At 26.9% G+C, this 22307-nt stretch overlaps 1 protein-coding gene across 1 annotated transcript; it reads right to left on the reverse strand.

Annotated features, from left to right (window-relative positions):
• Positions 1-2228: 2228 nt before the first annotated feature.
• On the reverse strand, positions 2229-9177 carry LOC145834759 (T-complex protein 1 subunit delta-like). The gene is made up of 10 exons (XM_082942270.1): positions 8930-9177; positions 8341-8481; positions 7633-7884; positions 6581-6713; positions 5288-5406; positions 4884-5039; positions 4424-4567; positions 3872-4102; positions 3180-3297; positions 2229-2579 (listed from the first exon to the last, which is right to left on the reverse strand). The coding sequence occupies exons 1-10, from the start codon at positions 9110-9112 to the stop codon at positions 2425-2427; spliced, it is 1632 nt and encodes a 543-aa protein (XP_082798396.1). The 5' UTR covers positions 9113-9177; the 3' UTR covers positions 2229-2424.
• Between the last annotated feature and the right edge of the window lie 13130 nt (positions 9178-22307).

Raw genomic sequence — 22307 nt, forward strand, 5'->3', positions numbered from 1 at the left:
TAGGTAAATTTTTTCGTCAAAGTATAACAAAAAGTTTTTTGAAGAAGTCCACTCTTGCCTGATAGTGAAAGATGCTGCTAAAGATTACCAACTTCTTTTTTTAAATATGCATGACTTAAATTAACAAAATCTAAATTTTTATAACCAACATCTATTAAAACAGAAACAGTTGTTGATAATTGAGCCGTAATGACAATAGTTCTATTTACAGCTGAAACTAATCTTTCGTGTTTAAGAAAGTCAGCAGGTAAAAATAGTTATAAACATTTTCATTCTTGAGTCTTGAACCAGTGTTGAAACACTTTCCAGCATCTTGTTTAAAAGATTCCTATATGTTCATTGACAAAATTAGTCATATGGAAGCAAATAATACACTTATTTTTCTGTTTAGAGTTAAAGTCTCTTAAATAGTGTACCTCTGAAAGGGGTCATTTAATTTCGCATTAATACATTGAATAATATAAGTAAACCTACCATAAAGAAAACTAATTTTAAAAATTACTGAAACTCGCTACTTCTGCCGGTAAGTTTTATTCTTTATTTTATTCCCAACAAGACAGGATGGCCATGGGATCCCCCTTGGGGCCAACATTGGCTAACATGTTTATTGGTTATATAGAGTTTAAATTTATCCCTACTTTAAAAAATAACTTATTGTACCTTAGGTATTATAAGGACTATTTTGGTCAAAAGCGGAAAAAATTTTCAGCTTTTCTTATGTTCATTACTCTATCGATTTCACAACGGAAAAAATGATGAACTTAAGTTTTAGATATAAAAGTTAAACGAGAAGATAATAGATTTTTAACGTCGGTGTATAGAAAAAAAACCTTCATATTTGTAAAAGTGAATTTAGTGAGAACTCTTTTTCATCGTGCGCATAATTTTTTTTTCCGAAGTTGATACGAAGTTAAATCAAACAGATTAAGTTAGTATTAAACAAAAATGGGTACTCCCAAGAGTTAGTTAACAAAAAAATCAACTAATATTTGCAAAATTTAGATAACAGAAAACATTAGGACCTAAAAACTGTGTGGTTACCAGTAAGAACCATCGTCAAATCCACTAATAACACCAGGCGGTAACGATCTAACTTAAATAAAAGTTTTGTTATTTACCAATCCAGCTGCTGTTGTAAGCAAGCTATATCGGATTGACAACAAGAAAAAGGATAAAAGTCATGTCCAGAATAGTATAGAGAATTTTTCTATCCAGAAAAAAAGGATGATATACCAGTTCAAGTTCTTTATACTTCAAAACTTTCGTCTAATTGCGTAAATGTAAAGTTAGTTGTAAATAACTCATTGTGTGCAAACTTTTTTAATCTAAATAAACTTTAGTAGTGTTTTCGATTTAATTAAACTTGAAGCGATTTGTGTTTTCTGTAAGCAATGAGATTTTGATTATACTGTTTCTTTATTTGCGCTATACTTTACAAAGCGTGTTATTGTCATTATATTAAAGTATAGTTTAACTATAGGATGATTATAATATAAGTAAGTTAAAATTATTTTAATTGCTTTTGTCTTTATTACTAAATAAGCTTGAAAATTTTTATCTCCTGCTAGCTTTGTACTCTACTGATGAGAACTGCTAGTTATATTTCTAGTTTACTGAATCGTGTACCTTTTTCCATAATCAAAGGTTAGTAATATTTCAGCATTTACTTTTATTAGAAAGATTAAGTGCTTGTAACAAAAAAAATCACTTCAATTTTGAAAATTAAACATTGCTTTAAATTTTATTATTAATTTTTATTTTGTATTTTAAGCTAATTATAATTCAAATGTTAATAAATAATTTAGTAAACTAGGTATAACAACTATCATTTAAATTTTTCTTAGTAACTCGGTAACTTGTATTTACATTAAATAATTGAAAATAATTATTATATTAGTAGCTATGATAATAGTTATAAATCATTTTCAATATAACATCAATGTAAAAACTAATGGTGAGCAGAACTAAGTTATTAGACGTAAGTTATACAAAATTTTAAGATGAATCTAGTAACTATTTAATCAAACACATTAAGCTTTGTTTATTTTATAAAAATTATATATTACAGGTTTATTTCTTACCTAGCATAAAAATACTGAACAATTATCAGTAGTTGTACGAATTTTTTAGTGAACAAATACTTTGTGAAAACACTCATTTGTTTCTGTGTAAAATTTAATAAACTAACTTCGAAAAACTAATAAATCGTTAAAAAGACAACTAATAAACTGCTTTGAATAATTTATTACTATAAGTAATTTAAATGTACTAAATAACAATTAAAACAAAACTGCTTATCAGAAAAGCGAGCTAAAGTTGATAGAAAATTTTAACTTATGATGTTGTCAGCATAAATCAGACTTATAATCTATCACATTTCAAAAAATTGTTAAAGCTCTCGTTCAATACGAGCAGATGACATTCTTAATGACCGCCGAATGCATTGACAATATCGTCAATTTTGAGAATGGACCTGACAGTTTCAGTGGCCAGCTCAATCTCTGAAGTGCTGACCAGTAGGGGCTGAACGACGTCTTCCAAGTACATATCGGAAATACCTCCTCTGCGTACGTTGATTCCTGTTGTATTGAAATATAAAATATCAATAAAAATTACATGTTTATTGTGGATGCTTTGTCAACGTCATGGATTTTAGCTTTCTGAAAAACAAATAAAATGTAAAATAAATAAAGTAACAATAAAAGCAAACAAGCTCGAGTCTTAAATGCTAATATTATTTGTGTGATGTAGTTTTGTACGCTATAAAAAGGACTTTATAAATAAAGTTTACAGGTGTTAAAAAGAATATCATAGAGGCAATAAAAACCATTATATAGGTTTTCAAAACTAATTTCTATAATAAAAATACAAACTGCTTGTAAAATCATTAAAAAAATATTAGTTAACTTTTATAACTGTAAAAAACTACTCATGTATAGTTAAATCAAAATGGATTATTTGTCTTAAGTCAATAATTAAAAAACAAAAATTTGTTAAATATTTATGTTTACAATCTTTATAGAATTGAAAAAAAAAAATCAAGTAATATAAATTTTAAAAGCTGTCATGGTGAAAAATACACTCGTACCTTTAGAAGTAAGACCAATACAATTTTTATTTAAACTTAATTGATACAATCAGTAACAAAATGCGATTATTAATATAAAACATTTAATAACCGGCAGATGTCTCTCCCATAGCGTGTCTGTTCCTCAACTCAGTCACGGTGGTGATTGGTGAAAGTCCAGCGTTTTCAGCCAGTGTGTAAGGTATCACTTCTAATGCGTCTGCGAACGCCTGTAAGCATAAAACAACTAATTTTCCGTGCCAATACTTATTATGCATTTAGTATTACTGTAAGAGTTGTAAGAACATTTAATGCTAACTCTTTGAAAATTTGCTTAAGTAAATATTCAGAATTTGACCTTTTTACATCAATGTATTAACTCAAAACTATAAATAATAATTATCAAGTACTTGGTCAGGACATAATACAAGGTGAATTAATTGATAATTCCAATTTATTAGTATGGAAATATCACTACCACTTGAAATATAAAAATTAATAAAAACCATGCTAGTAAATGTATACTATTTGTAAAACAACTTTTTAGAGTTCAATTTTGTCAAAACTGACCTGTTATATTCAGAAAGTTAGTATAAATACTTTTGTGTATCAAAATAGAAAAAATAAAACAGATTTAACAAAATATTTTGTATTTTAGTAAACAGCTATAACAAATAAGTTTAGCTAATTCAAAACATAAACGAGTCAACTTCAACAAAACTGTTCGAATTGACATAAAAATTATTATCTCCATCACACAGCCTTTATTTAGAGTTATTATTGACAACTACTTTTCAAACTAACCTCGAAACAGTAAGCGTCCATGCCGCTCAGAGTCTTGGCGTGCTTGTGAAGCTGCACCGCCAGTTCCGTCTCGGGGGCGCCCCCTCCTGCGATGACGGCGCGCTTCTTCACGAGGCACCTGATGACGCACAAGGCGTCGTGGAGCGACCTGTCGGCTTCGTGGAGGACCAGCTTGTTGCTGCCGCGCACCAACACCGACACCGTGTTCGATATCGCCTGGCATCCCGTGAACTGTTCAGAAAAGTAAGGTTGGGTACAACTGACGGTTTTTATTTACTAAGTAATTCTTTTTAAAGAATTAAATAAGTTACATGGAAAAATGGATGAGGGCGTTTTTAAATTATAAATACTTATAGCCTAACACTCAAGACTTAAATATAATTCACTATTTAAAAAAACTGATTTAAAAAACTAAATAATAAATATTTTCCAAGCAGATAAAACAAATTGTTTTAAAAACATTTCAAATATTTCAAAACAATTCTGGTTAACTTTAAATAACTTGTGAAGAAGAAAATTTTGTTTAAATTATAAAACAAACAATGAAAAAACCTTGACAACGCGTCCGCTTCCAACATTGACTTCTTCAACGAGCTCGGCATTGGCGAGCATGTCCGGTGTGAAGTGGTCGATTGAAGCGATCGGCTTGCACCCAGTCGACTTGCACACAAACTCGATTTCACTTCGCTCGATGTCCTGTGATCGGTGAAATTTGTATTTTTTTTTTCAGACACACAGTAAAAGATTTGTACTAAACAAACACAGAAGAAAGTCATTTTGAAAGTTTTAATTTTCTAAAATATGTTTTAGATGAGTTAAAGTAGAGACAATAACAAAGCTTGATCGCTGTTTCAAAAATGTATAATACAAAAACTGGAAATCATATGTGCATAAAACAAACAATTTCGACCAACTTTTTCAAATACATTGTTTTCGAACACTACTTTCTAATTTAAAAACTATAAGTTTAACAATAATTAAGTTAAATTAAGAGTTAAAGTTGAAAGCTCACCTTGACAACAAGTATTTTCATTTTGTTGAGGAAATGAAGGGCAAGGTCGCTGATGGCGTCCCTCAAAATCGACTTCTGGATGAGCAAGACGTTGCAGCCTGCTTTCTTGATTTTCTTCACCAAGTTCAAAGTGTAGTTTCGTTCTTCACGCAACACCTGGTTTGACAAAAAATAAAAGCATGAACGATTTAATTAGAAAGGGTAAATGTAAAACTAGTTATTTTAGTATAAGTTTTTTGAAAAAATTGCTTTAAATAAACACACTAAAATAATTATACCTGAAAAGAAAACAAGAAACTTTGAAAGATCTTAATGATGAAAAGATTAGATTGTTTGAGCGATTTAATTGTTAAAAAAGGCACCCTAAATCTAATAATATTGTGTTAACTAAAAACAAAATTAACTTTGTCCATTTGAGTGTAATCTTGCAAAACAACGCTGTTGTCCATGTCTGTTTTTGGTGCAGACAAGCAGAATTGGATGACTGCTACTTTTGCTTTCTCTATTCTGCGAACACCTGAGCCTGTACATGAATAAATATCTAATAAATTGAAAATATTAGTATGCTCTATAAATACTTTGAAATACATTTTTGATTTTTTTAACAATAACTTAAGGGTATAAAGGGAGGGGTGTAGACAACTTTTTTTACAATTTGATCCTAATTGTGGAGTTTCAAATAAGCTGTGTAAGTTACTTTTTACAGACTGATCATGTTTTATAGAGTTTTTTCTAAGCTTTAATATGCTTTTATCATTTTAAAAAATTCGAATTATTCTTTGAGATATGACCAGTCAAAGTCGGGCCGCATGCAGGTTCCCTATAGGAAGGTAAAACTAAAACAATGAAAAAAGAATATTTTATTTAAAATCTATCTCCTCTCATATTTTTTAAGCAATCTTCTTCAAACTTTAACAGTCTAATCTTTATACAATAACAAAAAAAACGTTACTTTGGACATTAAAAAAACTTTAGTAAATTTTTTTTTGTTGTCATAAATTTTTAATCGTTTTTAATTATTAAAATTCATAAATAACATTTTTTTCTTTTAACATAAGAAACATTTCCTGAAAATTTGAAGAAGATTGCTTGAAAAATGAAGGAGGAGATAGATTTTTAGTGATTTTTAAAATTTCCGAGAAAATTGATCCAAAAAAATTTGCGGTCCATTTGTTTGTATACTTTTTACAAAAAATAAAATTTCTCAAAAAAACTTATATTTTTGAATTCTATAAAAACTGGCTTGTAGATTGTACTTGAAGCTTTCATATAAAAGACAAAGTTAATTTTTGTAAAAAAAAAGAATTTAAGTTTAAAAAAAAGTTTTAAATAATCTTTTTACTTCTGAAAATCATAAAACATAGAGAGATAAATCATATTGTTCAACTTAATGGAGCTTCTTAGAAACATATACATTATTAATTCATTGAGATATTTAACATAAATATGTTTCTTGAGTAAAGTTTATTTTACAAATGCAAGAAGGATAAATACCTGAAATAGATTTTTAAAAATAAATAGAAATACTATTAAGTTCATATTTATTTATTATAGTATGGTGTTAATTATTGTTTTTACTTTTTTTAAATCAATACATACATATAGTTGGGCCTATCTGTACTTATAAATGTATGCTTAACTTAAGTGAGTCTTCTAAAAAAATAAATATACATATAAGTTTGCACATTTAAACAAACCAGAGCCTTGCAAAGTTTTTTGTGTGAGCACCAAACCATCCACAAGTTCAGTGTCATCAACTGTACCTCCTATTTTAGGAATGACCCTGATGTCGTTCAAATCTACCAAATGAGGATTCTTTTCGTCTACAACCTTAAGTTTTTTGTAAAAGATTTAATTTTAAATAAAAACTAATTAAGTAGCATATTAGTTTTCGTACACCATACATTTTTTTAAATGTTTGTCAGAAATCTTATTATAATAAACATTATTTTTAAAATATGATATAGGGAAGCGAATACACATTAATTGTACATTTATTTAATTTTTTTACAAAATAAAATCCAGTATACAATACGCGTACCCATCAGCATCCAAATCAGTTAACAGTAGCGGATATTTAGATTAAAGTGGTATTATAAAAATATTTTGAATTATTTTTTAATTTCAATGATAAAAAGTAACAGTAAACAATTTCTATCTTCTAATAAGTTAAATACTAGGAAAAAACATAATTCTGTATCATAAACTTGGGCTACTAAATTATATAAAATTAATTTCTATTGATCTTTTATTCAAAAAAACATTTCATCCAATTAAGTAAAGTTAAAATATTTTGGTCAAAAAGTAAACCAGATTTAATTATTACTTGATGTTATTAGCATGAAAGTAAAAAAAGGGTAATTTTATTTTAGGTGCTAATCTTTTCTACAAGTTTCAAAAAAACTATGCAGTTAACATTTTTCTTTAACTGAAATATTTTTTAACTTCATAATTCTAACTTGACACTAGTTTATCATAGATAAGATACATTATTTATGATTATTGCTTATATTGATGAATACGATTACTAGCGGTCCACACATTTGTATACTTTTGACAAAAAATACAATAGTTTATCATAGATAAGATACTTTTTTTTTTTTAATATTTAAAACTAAAAATTGTGTACTTGATTAAACAAAAAATATATATTACGCTTGTTTTAAACTTTCTAAAACCTTACAAAATATTTACACCATTAGATGGCTTTTTTATTAAGTTATATGAAGAAAATCTCAAAATCAGCAACCTTTAAGACAGCATCAACAGCCATTGGGCCAAGAACACCAGAGTATTGAGAAACAACTTTTGAGTTAAGTGAGGTGTTGGCACTCTTTAATAAAGTCTCTCTGTCACTTAAGTCTATCTTCTTAGACATAGCTGTGATAATTTCTACTGCTTTTGTCGCACAATCCTGGAAGGCATCTGATATGGTAGTTGGATGAAGACCACGTCCAAGAAGTTTAGAGCACGCGTTAAGAAGGGCACCACAGATGACAACCTAAAATTTAATTTTAAGTCAAGTCTATAAAAATGTACAACACAATTTATACTATTAAGGGCATAGGGGTGTAAATCACTTTTTTCACAATTTGATCTTATTTTATAGAGTTTTAACTAAGCTACACGATGCTTTTTACTGATTTAAAATATTGCAAGGAACATCTCCTGAAAGTTTAAGGTAGTTATCTCCAAAATTATTTTGAATTTTAAAAATCTGTAAAAAGCAACTTGTAGCTTTATTAAAACTCAATAAAATTAGACTTAATTAAAAAAAAGGTGTTTTACCCCCCTTGTGCCCTTAAATGAGAATTTTTAACTAATTTTTGTGTTCTGAATTGCTATTTATATAATATAATAACCAGGATAAACATATGGGTTTATACATATATTTTGTTAATTAGAGTTCCTACCTTTTAAAAATGTTTTAACCTAAAAAAAATTGTTTAGAACTTACCACAGAAGTAGTACCATCTCCAGCTTCAATATCTTGAGCTTTCGATAGTTCAACAAGCATTCTAGCAGCTGGGTGGAGCACTTTCATTTGTTTTAAAATTGTTGCTCCATCATTAGTGATTGTTACATCACCTTTTTCATCCTGTAATTTTATTTATATGTTTTAAGTGTTTAAAAAAATTGTAAAGAAAGTGCAGAAACATTTGGTAAATATTAAGTTATTAATATATTTAAATAATAGTTTTTATAAAGTTAAAACTTCATCTGTTATCCATTACAGTAAAATAAATAAAGACAATCTGCAAAATATTAAGAAGTAACCTTTTTCAAAGTAAAAGTTAAAAATACATTTACAACGAAGAATAATTAATAAACATATTAGAATTTATTTATTTAGTTTTTGATAAACCTATTAATAATAAAAATATATTAATAAAATAATTTTAAGCTAGTCTAAACTATAAGGTAGCATATGTAAAAGTTTTAACTAAGAAATCTTTTTATTTACAATGTGTTTTATGATAATGCACCAAAAAGTATTTTAATATTTTAGAATTGCTTCATCTTAATTAAATAAAATATATACTAACTTGAATCATTTTATCCATTCCTTTTGGTCCAAGACTAGTTCTCACAGAATCGGCAACAGCTTTAGCAGCTTGAATGTTGCTATCTCTAATTTGTGATGGTTTTTCTTTGTCTACAAAATCTGCTTTTTTACCCCTTCTGGCTCCTGCCGGCCTTGCCATGCGAACTGCTTTTGCTTGAACCATTTCAATACTTTATATTATAACTAAAATGGATTAACATTAAAAATAAATTGTTCGATGTTTGATTAAAACCTAGCAAAGAAAAAAATAAATGTTAACTAAACCTATAGAGTTTCTACTAAAAGTTTTTTTTTAATCTAAGATATTTTTCATAGCTTTCTGAAAGCTTAATCTTACTTTTAGAGACTTAAAAGTTTAAAAAAAACAGTTTAAAATAAACTAATGCAATCTGTTGTACTAGACATAAACTAGGTACAATGAGTTTTCAACTTTTTATATGATGTTTTACATAAACTTTTAAGTAAAAAAGTACCTTAAATTTATCATTTTCAAAAAGACTGTTTGTTCATGTTTAAACTTTTATGACTAATGAGTCCTTTTTGATGAAATTTGATACTATATAAAGGTCATAGGGAGGATCTAATAAACTTTTAGAAAAATTAACATTGGCCTTTACATGAAAACTAAAATTATATAGTATAAAATGCTGCTCACAGAAAAAAAAATAATTTTTGACATATAATCAGTTATAACTCATTGAGAAGAAATTTTCTCAAAGTTTTTAAACATTTTTTTAAAATCAATTGGCCTTAAATTTAAAGAAAATGTTCCTTGCATTAAAAGGAAAATCTTATTGTAATATTTTAACAAAATTTAAGAATTTTATGACTATAATTAAAAATTTTTTTTTTAGGAAAACATATCTTTTATCTGTATCAAAAAAATTTAAAAACAGAATTGTTTACTATTAACTTAAAAATAAACTAAGAAAGTTTAAGAACACTTGGTTGAAAACTGTAGAAGGTAGATTTTTAATAAATTAGTTTATTGCCTTTTTACTTAGTCATAAGCAACCTATTAAACTCTCTGTCTTTGAACCCTCATCTTGAAAAATAATTTAATTTACAAAACAGTTAAAAGAAACTGCTAAGTTAAAAGTACAAAAGTAAGAAAAACATGATAAAATTCCTTAATCCCTTTATGCCCTTATTGAACTCAAATAAAAAAAAATTGAACCTTATTTCTTTAAATTTAACGAGTTTAGAATTCTCATTACTTTGATTATTAACTTATTGATTATATGTTTTGGTTTTAAGAAAACGAATAAAGAGATCTCAACTACTAGAGGAGAAATAATGAATTTATTCTTTCAAGAATTTATTTTACAAACTAAGTTTCAGATAAAGACCTCGTCAGTGCTTATAAATCTAAAAAGATATGTAACGGTCATGGAAAATAGCATTTAAATAATTAAATTAAAATAAAAACAAATTTCTACTCAAAATTTTTACTTAAAAAACTTGAAAATTAACTAGAAGAAAAAAGAAAGCTACATACAGCTTTTTTTATTACTATTGTTGTTATATTGATTTTAAAACTTAATTAAAATTTAAACTTTACCTTAAATCCAATCTTAATATCAAAAATTAATTTGTTTAGTTTTTTAAGTAATAAATTTTGAGTAAAAATTTGTTTTTAATTTAGTTTTTTAAATGCTATTACTACTGTTACATATCTTTTTAGATTTGAAAGAACAAATTCATTCACTTATTTATGTTGAAGACTAATATCAGGGTTTGTGCGCGAAATTTTTTTCATTTAGCCTGACTGGGACCAATTTAGCCTGACATTTTTTCAAAGTAAGAAAAATCCCCTTAAGAAGTCATTTTAGATAATGGGGGGTCTTAATAAGTACTATTGTAGTCTCCGACTTCAACTAGCTTTATCTCAAAAATATTATGAGCTTTAAAAATCTGCAAAAAGCAGCTCATAGCTTAGATATGACTAAATAAACTAAGACTAAATTGTGAAAAAGGTGATTGACCCCTTCCCCTATGCCCTTAACATAACAAATTCAGTGATAAGTTTTAAAATAAGTGTTATATCTAATCTATTACTAGTGTAAAAATATAATATATATTACTAAACACATTTGTCCAATTTAATTAAGCACTAAGTAATAACATTATAACCAGAAGATTTATAAGAAAACAACGTGCACTGTTGTGTTTTATTAAAACTTAAAATGAAACGCTTACATGAGTATTAAAATTCAAACAAACAGCTAAGTTGTTGAACTAAACTGTAATGTTTAAAAAGTATATTTTTTATAAATTTTCATAATTATGACGTATATAATCTACTCAAAACAAAATAATGAAGATTCTTAAATTTTTTCTAGAGATTCAACAAAAGGTTTTAAGCATTTATTTTTACAAATACTGACTGATGTTGTCTTAAGTAACTAAATCATTATTTAGAAATAAATTTACACTTCAATTTGATCTTATGAAGATTTCTCAATTTTTTTCTATCAAAAATTTGATGCATTTGAACTGAGAAAAACTGAGATTCTCAAATTTTTAAATAAAAAACTGATTTAGCCTGACGTTTTTCAACTTTTTTCAAAAAAACTGATTTAGCCTGACTTAGCCTGATTTAGCCTGACGCGCACGAACCCTGAATATGAAATATTAAAAATCTAATAAACTTTGTCTTAAACAGTTGTATAACTAATAAAAAATTAGTCCAACACTAGACAAAAAAAAGTAAAATCAAGAAGAAATCAAGTGTTTTTGTAAAATAGCACAAATCAAGTGAAACTAATGAAAACCAATGGAAATCTAAGAAAGTGGGAATGATGTACATACTCTTTAAAAATTTAAAACTTAAACATGTCTATTAAACTTATAAGAAAATTTAATAATAGTTCTTAAGTACAGTCTTACAAAATTAAAACTTGAAAAAATATATTAAACTGAGTTGGTTTGATGTTTAATATTAAACTCTAAAAGAAAAAATAGCTTGCAATATACATCATTTTTTTCTTTATCTTTATCTTATTTCTATTGTGTGTTAATTTGAGTAAGTATATACTATATGTTATTTACTAATTTTATAATGTTAAAAAAAACAACTATATAAAGTATTTTGAAAATCTTAACATCTGTGTGACAAATTTATGATAATAATGTAATTTTTTTTAAGTGTAGGGTTTTTATTCCTTACTAGTTTTTTACTTTTATGACCAAAAACTGAGACAACTTTACATTTTACTCAAATTATAAATAAATATTCATACAAAACTTTGTCAAAATACTAACAAAGGCTCAACAAGCAATATTACAAATTACCTTAAAAGTACAATAAGTTCAAAATTACTATTAAAATTAAATTAAAATATGTTATTAAGATATTCATTACTTTAGTATGGTTTTTAGTTATAGACTTCATATTTTTCTTAATATATAATTATTTGTACTATGCTAAAAAATTCTTTTTTTAATTATGAGTAAATGACAGTCATGAAAATTTTCTAAGTGAAACTCTTGAATTTCAATGATATATTTATGTGCAATAATAAAACTATTAGATACATTAAAGGTTTCTTATTAGTGATCTACCTCATCCAGACAATAGGGAAAAGGCCAGATTCAAGTGGATCATTTGTTTTGATTTACTGAAAACCTTTTCAACAAAAAAATAGTCCTAAATTTCCAGTAAGAGTAATTAAAATATTTTTGAGTATTTAATAAATCACAAATAAAAATGTTAAATAAACTACTATCATGTTTTAATGAAGTTTTTACTTAAGATAAAATATGTTTACTGACATGCTAAAATCTTAGTTTTTTGATCTTAAAGTATTTAGTTTTTGTTTAGTTATTCAAATTATACTTGGGTTATTCAAATTATACAAAAAATAAACCATTTTTTGGGGCAAAATAATCAGCCTTGGTGAGATAAAACTATCAAAAGTTCAAAATAAATTTTAACTTTAAATATTTTAAGAGCCAAAACTTGAAAAAAACTATCAATTTAGCTAAACAAAAATACTTATGTGATTAATAGCAAACGGGCTTTCAAAACACAGGGTTGCCACTTGTTTTTCGAAATTTTTTCCAGGTTTTCCAAATTTCTTCCAGGTTTTTAAAAGTAGACACTTTTGGGTTTATTTTTAGTTTAAACTTAGGTAAGGTAAAAACTGTGTTATATAGTATAAAAACATTAAAAAGATACTGTAAAGCTACTTTAAATATGTTTTTTAGTATAAAAAAATTTTGATGATGACAAGTTTTTTATTTATATGATAGATTTTTTGAGTCAATTCAAAATTTTACAACTCAACATGTGAAAATCGTTAAAATTCCAGGTTTTTCCAGTTTTTTTAAGTGATTTTTGTTCAAAATTCCAGGTTTTTCTAAGTTTTTTTCAAAATTTCTCATATTCCAGGTTTTCCAGGTTTTTTTTGCCTAAATTGTCAAATTCCAGGTTTTTCCAGGTTTCCAAGTAAAGTGACAACCCTGAAAACATTTAAGTTATAAAAACTAGCCAAAGATTTGAAAACAAATATTAAAAATAGCCTTAGTTTTACAAAAGTCTTAGTGTCTTAGTTTTATAAACAGTTCAAACTAGCCTTAGTTGACCTGAGTTTGTTTTTCAACTAACCTGAGTTATCCTGACTAGCATGATTGTATGGCAATCATTTTAACTGAAATAGAGGTATTTTATCAACAAGTCTTTTTTTTTGGTGAGTAAAGTATTAAAAACAAAGTTGAGTTCAATCAAAACTTGAACAAAAAAGACTTAATTTAAATATAATAAAAATTATTTTACTACACTAAACAAAATTTACATAACTTTATTTATAAAACATTTAAAAAACATTTTATCGAGTGCTAAAATAGAGTTTTTGTAAATTGCTTTTTATATTAATGCATACAGAAAAAACAAATTTTTTAACTTTAAACATTAATTTTTATGAAAAATTAACTTGGTAGAAAAAATTACAATAGAAAAACCTGTATAGATAGCTTAAATAAAATAAAATTGTAAAAAAATATTCAGGGTTGCCACTCTTTGAGTCAAAAATCTTCTTTGAGTAACCAGAAACTTCAAGTAACCTTAAACTTTCTGAGTTTCCCTGAGTTTTCTTCAAATTTTTAAAAAAATTTTTATTTATTAAAAAATTGCAATATTAATTCTAATAATATTCAAGAACTAGATGCAAGGCTAAAAAATTTCAAAATTAGCACTTAAAAATAAACAAAATTAATTTTTTTGAACAAAATATTGAAACTGGATTAACTAAACCTCATTCTAGATCTAGAAAAATTTTTCCCTGAAATTTTTTTTTATCTTAAAATTTCCCTGAAAGTTTATTAAAAAACCAAAACCGCCCTGAATTTCACTGAGTTAAAAAAAAGAATCAAAACTCCCTGAGTTCCCCTGAGTCTCCCTGCATTTCCCTTAGATTTTCTAAACTAAAAAATTCCCTCAGTTCCCTGAGTGTGTGGCAACCCTGAATATTTTAAAGTGAACTAATTTGTTTCAGAACCAATGAAATACTTAACTCTACTGGACTGGGGTCTTTTCAGCCTCAAAAATTCATCCTCAAAATGAAAAAATATATCTTAAAAATGTGTGTTTTCAAAAATTTCTAAGTTTACAATTTTATTTATAATTTAAAAAAAAAATGTTAAACGACTTTGATTGATTTGTAGATTATGAATAAAAACTTTTTTTCAAAAAAAAATTGGGAAATGTATTTTTTTAACTTTAAACTAGATTCTTTTTTTTTTTTGAATAACTTCTTCTATTGAGCATAAGCCTCTTTTCAAAAATCTTTTACGCTTACAATTTCTAATGTATTTAAACAAAAAATGTGTTAAGGCAGGGTTTCCCAACCAGGGATGCTCACACACCATGGTGGTGCGAGGTAGCATTCTAGGGGGTGAAGATGGCTTTTAAATTTTATTTGATAGATATAAAAAAAATTCTTTAACTTGGGTGACTGTAAGCTAAAACTTTGTTCACTAAACATAACTATCGATTTTTAAAGCTAATAAGCAAATCAAATCATTAGAAAAAAATTGATAATTACGCCATAGTATAATTGAATAATTTTAACCTGAGCTTTCAAATATAATACTAATTTAGTAATAATGAATAACATTTATTTGTAATTTTATAATGATAGGAAAAAATGATCATTAAATTTAAAGTGGATCTTTTGTTAAATTCTAAAATTTTCAACAGACTCTAGCATAAATAAAAACTTAATTTTCCATTAAATACATTGTGAGTATTTGCCAAACAACGTGTCAATAGGAGTTTTATTGAAGAAATAGGATTAGTTTTATGTTTTTGTTAGTTAAAAATAAAAGTTTTGTTTTTGTGTTGAAACATAGATTCATTTTTATCTTGTTAGATTAAAAGTTAATTGTTATTTAACTTATTTAAAGATAGCGCAGGTAGAATGACAAGTGATGAGCTTAAAACTCACTTGCTTGACCTTCAGAAAACGTTTATTGTTGCAGAAGAAGTGTGAGTTCTGTTGTTTTTTACCTTAGAAAAAAAAGCTTATGCAGTTTGTTGTATTTTTTAATTTCCATATATTTAATTCTTGCTAATATAGACCACTATAAAAAAAATTATAAACAAATCTTTATTGTTTTCTGTAAAATTGTTCTTAAATAAATCATTACATGTACTGCAAGGGGTGCGAGAGCAAATAAAAATGTTTGAGGGGTGCGGGGCATCAAAAAGGTTGGGAACCACTGTGTTAAGGACATAGGGGGGTGAACTCTTTTTTTACAATTTGAGCTTATTTTAAATAGTATTTACTAAGCTATAGATGCTTTTTACAGATTTTGAAAATTCAAAATAATTTTTGAGACAAAGCCGGTCAAAATCGGAGGCAACAATAGGTTCCTTATGGGAGGCGCAAACTAAAATGGCACCTTTAAAAAATTTAAAACCTTTACAAAATCATTAAAATGAAAATCTTCAAGAAAAATGTTAATAAAGTAACAAAATATTGAAATTAAATCTTTATCAAAACCAATAAAAAAACTTGCAAAATATGAAAACTTGAAAGAATTTAGTTTTTTAATGGCCTGAGTCATGCTAAGGTTTCTTTTTTTAATTAAACTAGCCTGAGTTATCCTCAGATTTTTTAAAATTACAAACTTTCTTAAGTTCTGAATAAGCTGAGCATGTTGCAACCCTAAAATTTATTCATTTAGTTAAGGGCATAGGGGGGTAAACACCCTTTTTTGGTTTTTGATCTCATTTAATATAGTTTTTACTAAACTACAAGATGCTTTTTACAGAATTAAAAAATTCAAAATAATCTTTGAGATATAGCCGGTCAAAGTCGGAGGCAACAATAGGATCCTTTTGGGAGGCGCAAACTAAAACGGCAAAAATTAAGGAATGGACAATCAAAACAAGACCTTTAAGAATTTAAATATAAAGTTTCAATGCTGTCAGAAAAGTTCAAGTATTGACTTATTTTATTTAAAATTGAATGTTTTGTATTAGCTTTTATAGGATATCTAAATATTACAATATCGAATATCACAAAAACTTCATGCTAGTTTTTTTTTATAGTTTAGAAGTAAGTTTGAACTTAGCTTTAATAAAATACAATTATAAGATTTTATATTTACCACTTTTTTATTTTTTGCTGTTATTTTTTTTATTGTATTTACTTGGTTAAGGCCATATGGGGGGGGGGGGGGGGCAAACCATGTTTTTTTACAGGTTGATCTTATTTTATAGAATTTTTTCTAAGCTTCAAGATGTTTTTTTAATTGTTTAAAAAAGTTTGAGTTATTTTTTGAGATATGACTAGTTAAAGTCGAGCTGCATAATAGGTTCCCTATGAGAAGGGAAAACTAAAACAGCTAAAAACAGACTGTTTCATTTAAAATCTATCTCCTCCTACATTTTTCAAGCAATCTTCTTCAAACTTTCACAGTCTAATCTTTATACAATAACAAAAAAACATTACTTTGAAATTAAAAAAAAATTTTGTAAAAATATTTTTCTTTTGAAAAATAAACACTTTTTTTTTTTTTTGTGATAATTTTTTTATTTTTTTAAATTACTAAAACTCTTAAGTAACGTTTTTTTCCTTTTGTTTTAAGGAACATTTCCTGAAAATTTGAAGAAGATTGCTTGAAAAATAAAGGAGGAGATAGATTTTTAGTGAATTTAAAAACTTCCAAGAAAATTGACCACAAAAATTTTGCTGTCAATATATTGATATTGAAAAATTTTTACAAAAAATTAAAAGTCTCAAAAGTTAAATGATATTTGTGAATTCTATAAAAACTGGCTTGTAGTTAGTACTTTAAGCTTTCATATGAAAGCCAAAGTTAATTTTTGTAAAAAAAATTTTGGACCCCCCCCCTTATGGCCTTAATTGGTGTCAATGATAGGTTATGTGGTTAATATTGGCAACAATGAGTTTAAGTAATATTACTTACCATATAAAAAAAAATGTTGTAGTGAATTTTTACCAGTGTTTAAGCTTATACTGTACTAGAGAAATAATAAATGAATTTGTTTGTTTGGCGACCAAAAGCTTTCTCCACTTAATATGTGTGGATTTTCTGTAGTAGTGTTCCTACTTTTCTTCAGTTGATAAATCAAAATTAAAAGCTTTGCTTAGATTAAAAAATAAATGTTGTTTCTTGTTTTTCATTTGAAAACAATTGATCCTCCCTAGCATCTAGAATTTTCAACATATATACTGTTTTAAATTTCATATTCAAAAATGTTTGACCAACTGAAAATCTAGATAGTTCTAATAAAAAATTTCCCACAAACACAACTTATAAAACAAGCACTATTAACAGTAACTATTCTAGTAAAATATTTTTATGGTAAAAAGTGTAAAATAGCAGTCTTAATTAAAGAGTATTTTCGTTTCTTTTGTTGAAAATTTTTTTTTTATTGTACTTAGATTTACATTACTATTTGTCATGTTATTATGAAAAATATTCAACTATCTTCAGAAAAGCAAAGATGTTTTTACGCCATATTTCGATAAGCATTAGATTAGATAGACTACACCATACATTAGATTAACAATAGTAAATGTGACAATCGGCGACCTGATTTAGGAATCATCAGGCAGATAGAGTAAAAATAAACCGTTTGGTCTATCAAAACCAAGTGTGCGTGAGTATTACAAAAATTACGCAGCTAAATCATCAACTACATCGTAACTCAACGTCTTTTACATTGTCATTTTTAATGTAAATTATAACTTAAGCTCACTAAATCAGCTGAGTTTTGATTATTTCGGCTAACTTAAGCAAAGCTATGTATTTTTATGCCATCATTCAAAAAAAGTCTTACTTAAAAAATTTATGTTTTAAATTGACATGCTTTGTTTATAATTTAGGTAAAACACATTGTACATAAAAACAGCTACATAGTTTGTCAGTATTCCTATCTTTTAATACTCTGAGTCGCTTTTTTCTTTTGTATTTGTAAATTTTAATCAAATTATAAAGAAAAACATTTTTTGTTTAAAACTTTTATTTGTTTACTTAATATAGTCTAAAGTCTACACTAAACTAGACATAATTATTAAACTCTCATTTGAGCTGCGATTAAACTTGGACTAGTAAAAGGAATGTTTCTTTGGTTTTAAAAATAAATAATTTTAATCAAGAATGAGCACTTAACTGGTTTTAAAATAAACTATAGCAATATAGAAAAGTTAAGCTTGATATGTCTGTATAGTCTAAGTTAATTTTTGACAGTCTTACAACCACTTATATAAAGTTTATAAATATTTTTTTATGTTACTAACGTAACAAGATTTTACAAAACTATTTTTTTCAAAATTATATCTATAAACCTTTAGGCCTCAGTCTTATTTTTCGCTCTTTTTTGGAAAGGGAAGGGTGATAAACATCTTGTTTTACAAAAGTTTATGTTTGGCTTTAAAAACTAGTTGCGTCCAGACTTCAAGACTCCAGAGTTCCCATAAGTTAATTTTTTGCTTACTTTTTAAAGTTAAAAATATTTTTAATCCCTATACATAAATCATTATGTGGCTAGTAGAGATGATTAAAGTGCAAAGTATTAACTGTTTCGTATACTGCTCTAACAAATAAAGTTTCATTTATAACAGCTCTGCTTTGAAAACTAATTTTTGTTTGACAATGAAATTGGGGTCTAAATGGCAATTATGACCTAACTGTAACATATTACATGATTTTAATGAACAGTTTGCAGTTTTTCACTATAAATAAAAGGCTTATAACTACGAAAAACATGCTATGCTGTAAAAGTAGTAAAAAACTATAAATTAATAGTTTATTAACTTATAAAACTGAGTAAATTTATTATACCAAATGCCTCTAATACATATTATTTTTAGACATCTGTTTGTAATATTAAGGGTAGGTTTTTAGGTTTTCTAGAATTAGAAGTAGATAAAACTTACTAATATTAAGGTTGTAACCAAATACTATCTTAAACGAGTTTTTTATTATTTCAAAAAAATATTTAGTTTCGAGCTAAATATTAACATATTCTATTCCTTGAGTTAATAATAGAATAGTCAGTTCATTTTAATAAGTACAAACATTAATATTATAAATACTGTCATACAAATTAGTTAAAATACAAAATTCTGTAATTAACTAACATTAGAAACTAAACAATTTAAGGAAAGTATTCGGAATAGTTGTATTATATAAATTAAAGACACTAAAAAATGTACTAAACTTAAACAAAATAACATAAATTTTTGCTAAATAAAACAAGTTTTATGATAAATACAAAACATTCTTGAACTAAACATAATATTTTTCAAAATTAACTCAATACTTCTCAAATTACGAAGCTAAATATTTCAACTATTCTTTGCACCTTTTCAACAACCAAGGGTGCGAGAGACAGTCTTTGAAAGTCAACCTGCCACCCACGTCTTTGACGAGCAATTTCTTCAAAAAATCCTTGCAATCCTCGCTCACGTGGTTTTTAATTTCCACTTCCTTGCTCACCACTTCTTCGTCGCTTTCGAACGCGTGGTCGCCCTGCAAGCAGTAGAAGATCACCTGATGAAAATGACTTTGATTTAACAAAATGGATGAAATAAAAATATAAAAAAAAAACAATAATAACAATTTAAAAAAGTTAATAAATTAGTAATAAATATAATAACAATAACTAATAATAAAAAACCTGAGCCACTCCCCACTCGTCCACTTCTCTTCCCTTGCACTCCTCATCCTCTGAAGCCTGCTGCGGAGTTATCATGCCGTCGGTGCCGCACGTGTGTCTTATAAAAGGGTTTTCTCCCTCGCCGGCGGCAACGGAGTGGCCAAAGTCTATCAGCTTGAGCCGCCCGCTCTCGGGATGGTAGAGGACGTTGGAAGGTTTCAGGTCCAAGTGGTAGATTCCGGCCCTGTTCATGCGGAGGACCAGCTTGGACAGCAGCAGGAAAATTTCCTTGCACTCTCCCTCACTGAGATGCTTAGCGTCTCGGCTGTTCGTGAAATTGTACAGACTCTCGAAACCGGAATCGTACTCGGTGACTATGACGTAATATGTGTCGTACACGTACCAATCAAAGATTTTTAAAACTTTTCCCCTGCCGCCCTCTACCGCTATGTCTTCGGCTCGCTTTTGAACAGCGACCTCTATCGGCGTTCCGTTTTCGAGGTAGCCTGCCAAATCGTCCTCGTCGTCAAAGTGCGACCTTTTCACGACGACTTCCGCCCCGCAAGTATTTTTCGTCTTTCCCACCCACAAAACGCTGTTGTCGGTTTCGCACAGGTCCGAAACCACGGTGTACTTTGAGTGGAATTGTCCAAAACTGCTGTTCTGTTGCTTGCTGTCGTCTATTGAGACTACGGTGTCGTTGTCGGTTGTGTACGACTGACACGTGCTTGTTATGTGCAGTTTGGCGATCATTATTTCATGTGAAGTTTCCGTTTTTGTCGACGAATTCATTTTTTATGTAGGAAGCCGATAAACTAAACTTGAAAATCTGTGAAGAATATTGTAAATTATAACGTTTTTTTGTTCTTATTTTTCTACTTTGTGAATTGAAATAGTTCTAGGAAAGATCATATTTCCTTGTTTTATCAATAAAAAAATTAAAACAGTTTGGATGCATATGTATACTATTTAAAAATTTTTACATTCTAAGTGCTAATAATATGATTTTCGTAAAAAAATTTTAACTGATTGTTATTTATCAAATTTTAGAGTAAAGTTAGTGAAGTTAATGAGAAGAATTTTAACATACTTAGCGTGCTTTAAAATGCAAAGCAACTTGTTAGGAAAAACTTCAGTTGTAAGCAATATGTATACCTTAGTTTTTAATAACACATTAAAAGATTTTAAAAACTGTTTTAAAATAATTCATTTATCATGTATACCCTTAAAGAATTTGAAAAGTTAAGGTATAAAATTTAAAAAGTACTTAAACTAAATAGTATAAAATAATTGTTACATAAATACATAAATGTTTAGTTTACATTTGTAAAAAATAAAAATATGCTAATGCTACTCATATTTAATTATGAATTTATTTCTATTCATAATGTGTTAAATTTATTTTTTTCTTAAATTTTCCCGTTTCTAATAACAATATACTCTTGATAGCTAAATAATTGTAGTAATTAAGTACATTAAGATATTGAAATACAAAATGTTTTATTATTAAATATAAAATTGAAAAGATAGTAAAACTAGGTTTTAATTTTTTATAGCTAGTTAGTGTGTAAATTAACTATATTAACATGTGCACAAATTTTTAAAATATAAGAAGCTGTACTGTATTATAAGATATTAAAATTCATTAAGTTTTTTATTTGATTTTTGCAACATAAAACTTATGAAAAAAAAAAACTTTAATAAGGTCAGTTGTAGATAGATTTAAAAAACAAGTTTACTTATCAAAGGAAAATTGAAAATATATACATAAGTAACATGAAGATTAAACCAGAAACGTTTTAGCTAAAGGTTAATAGAAAAAAAATTAAAATAACTAAATTTATGCTTTAACTAACTTAAAAACTAATAAAAAATGTTTAAATCTTAACAGTCAATCGAAAAAATATAAGCTACTTTTGTAATTTTATTTTTAGTATATCTTTTAGTTTGAAAAAATAGTTAATTAACTATGCTTTAAATTGTATTTTCTGTCTTAAGTATGCTATTAACCTGTTTGAAGCAATAAATTTATATATAAATATTGATAGCCTCTTTAACAATTTTAAACACATAGTGAAAGTTGCTATATAAAGAATAGCTATTTGCCATTGTGGCGATGAATGTACCACCACAAATCACCTTAGCATGAAACTTAAATTTAAAACAAGCAAACTTTTAGTCCATATTTGAAACTTTATATTCCGGATTTATAGCAACCGTAAAA

Source organism: Thalia democratica, chromosome 4 (assembly GCF_965202585.1).
Source record: "Thalia democratica chromosome 4, ktThaDemo2.hap1.1, whole genome shotgun sequence".
NCBI lineage: Eukaryota > Metazoa > Chordata > Thaliacea > Salpida > Salpidae > Thalia > Thalia democratica.

Excerpts from the sequence above, each read along its gene's own strand:
- LOC145834759 (XM_082942270.1), bottom strand. The coding sequence starts at position 9,112 with ATGGTTCAAGCAAAAGCAGTTCGCATGGCAAGGCCGGCAGGAGCCAGA. Across the intron at positions 5,407-6,580 it reads AAAAACTTTGCAAGGCTCTG|GCTCAGGTGTTCGCAGAATA; the intron begins GTTTGTTTAAAT and ends ATTCATGTACAG. Across the intron at positions 2,580-3,179 it reads TATGGGAGAGACATCTGCCG|GAATCAACGTACGCAGAGGA; the intron begins GTTATTAAATGT and ends TCAATACAACAG.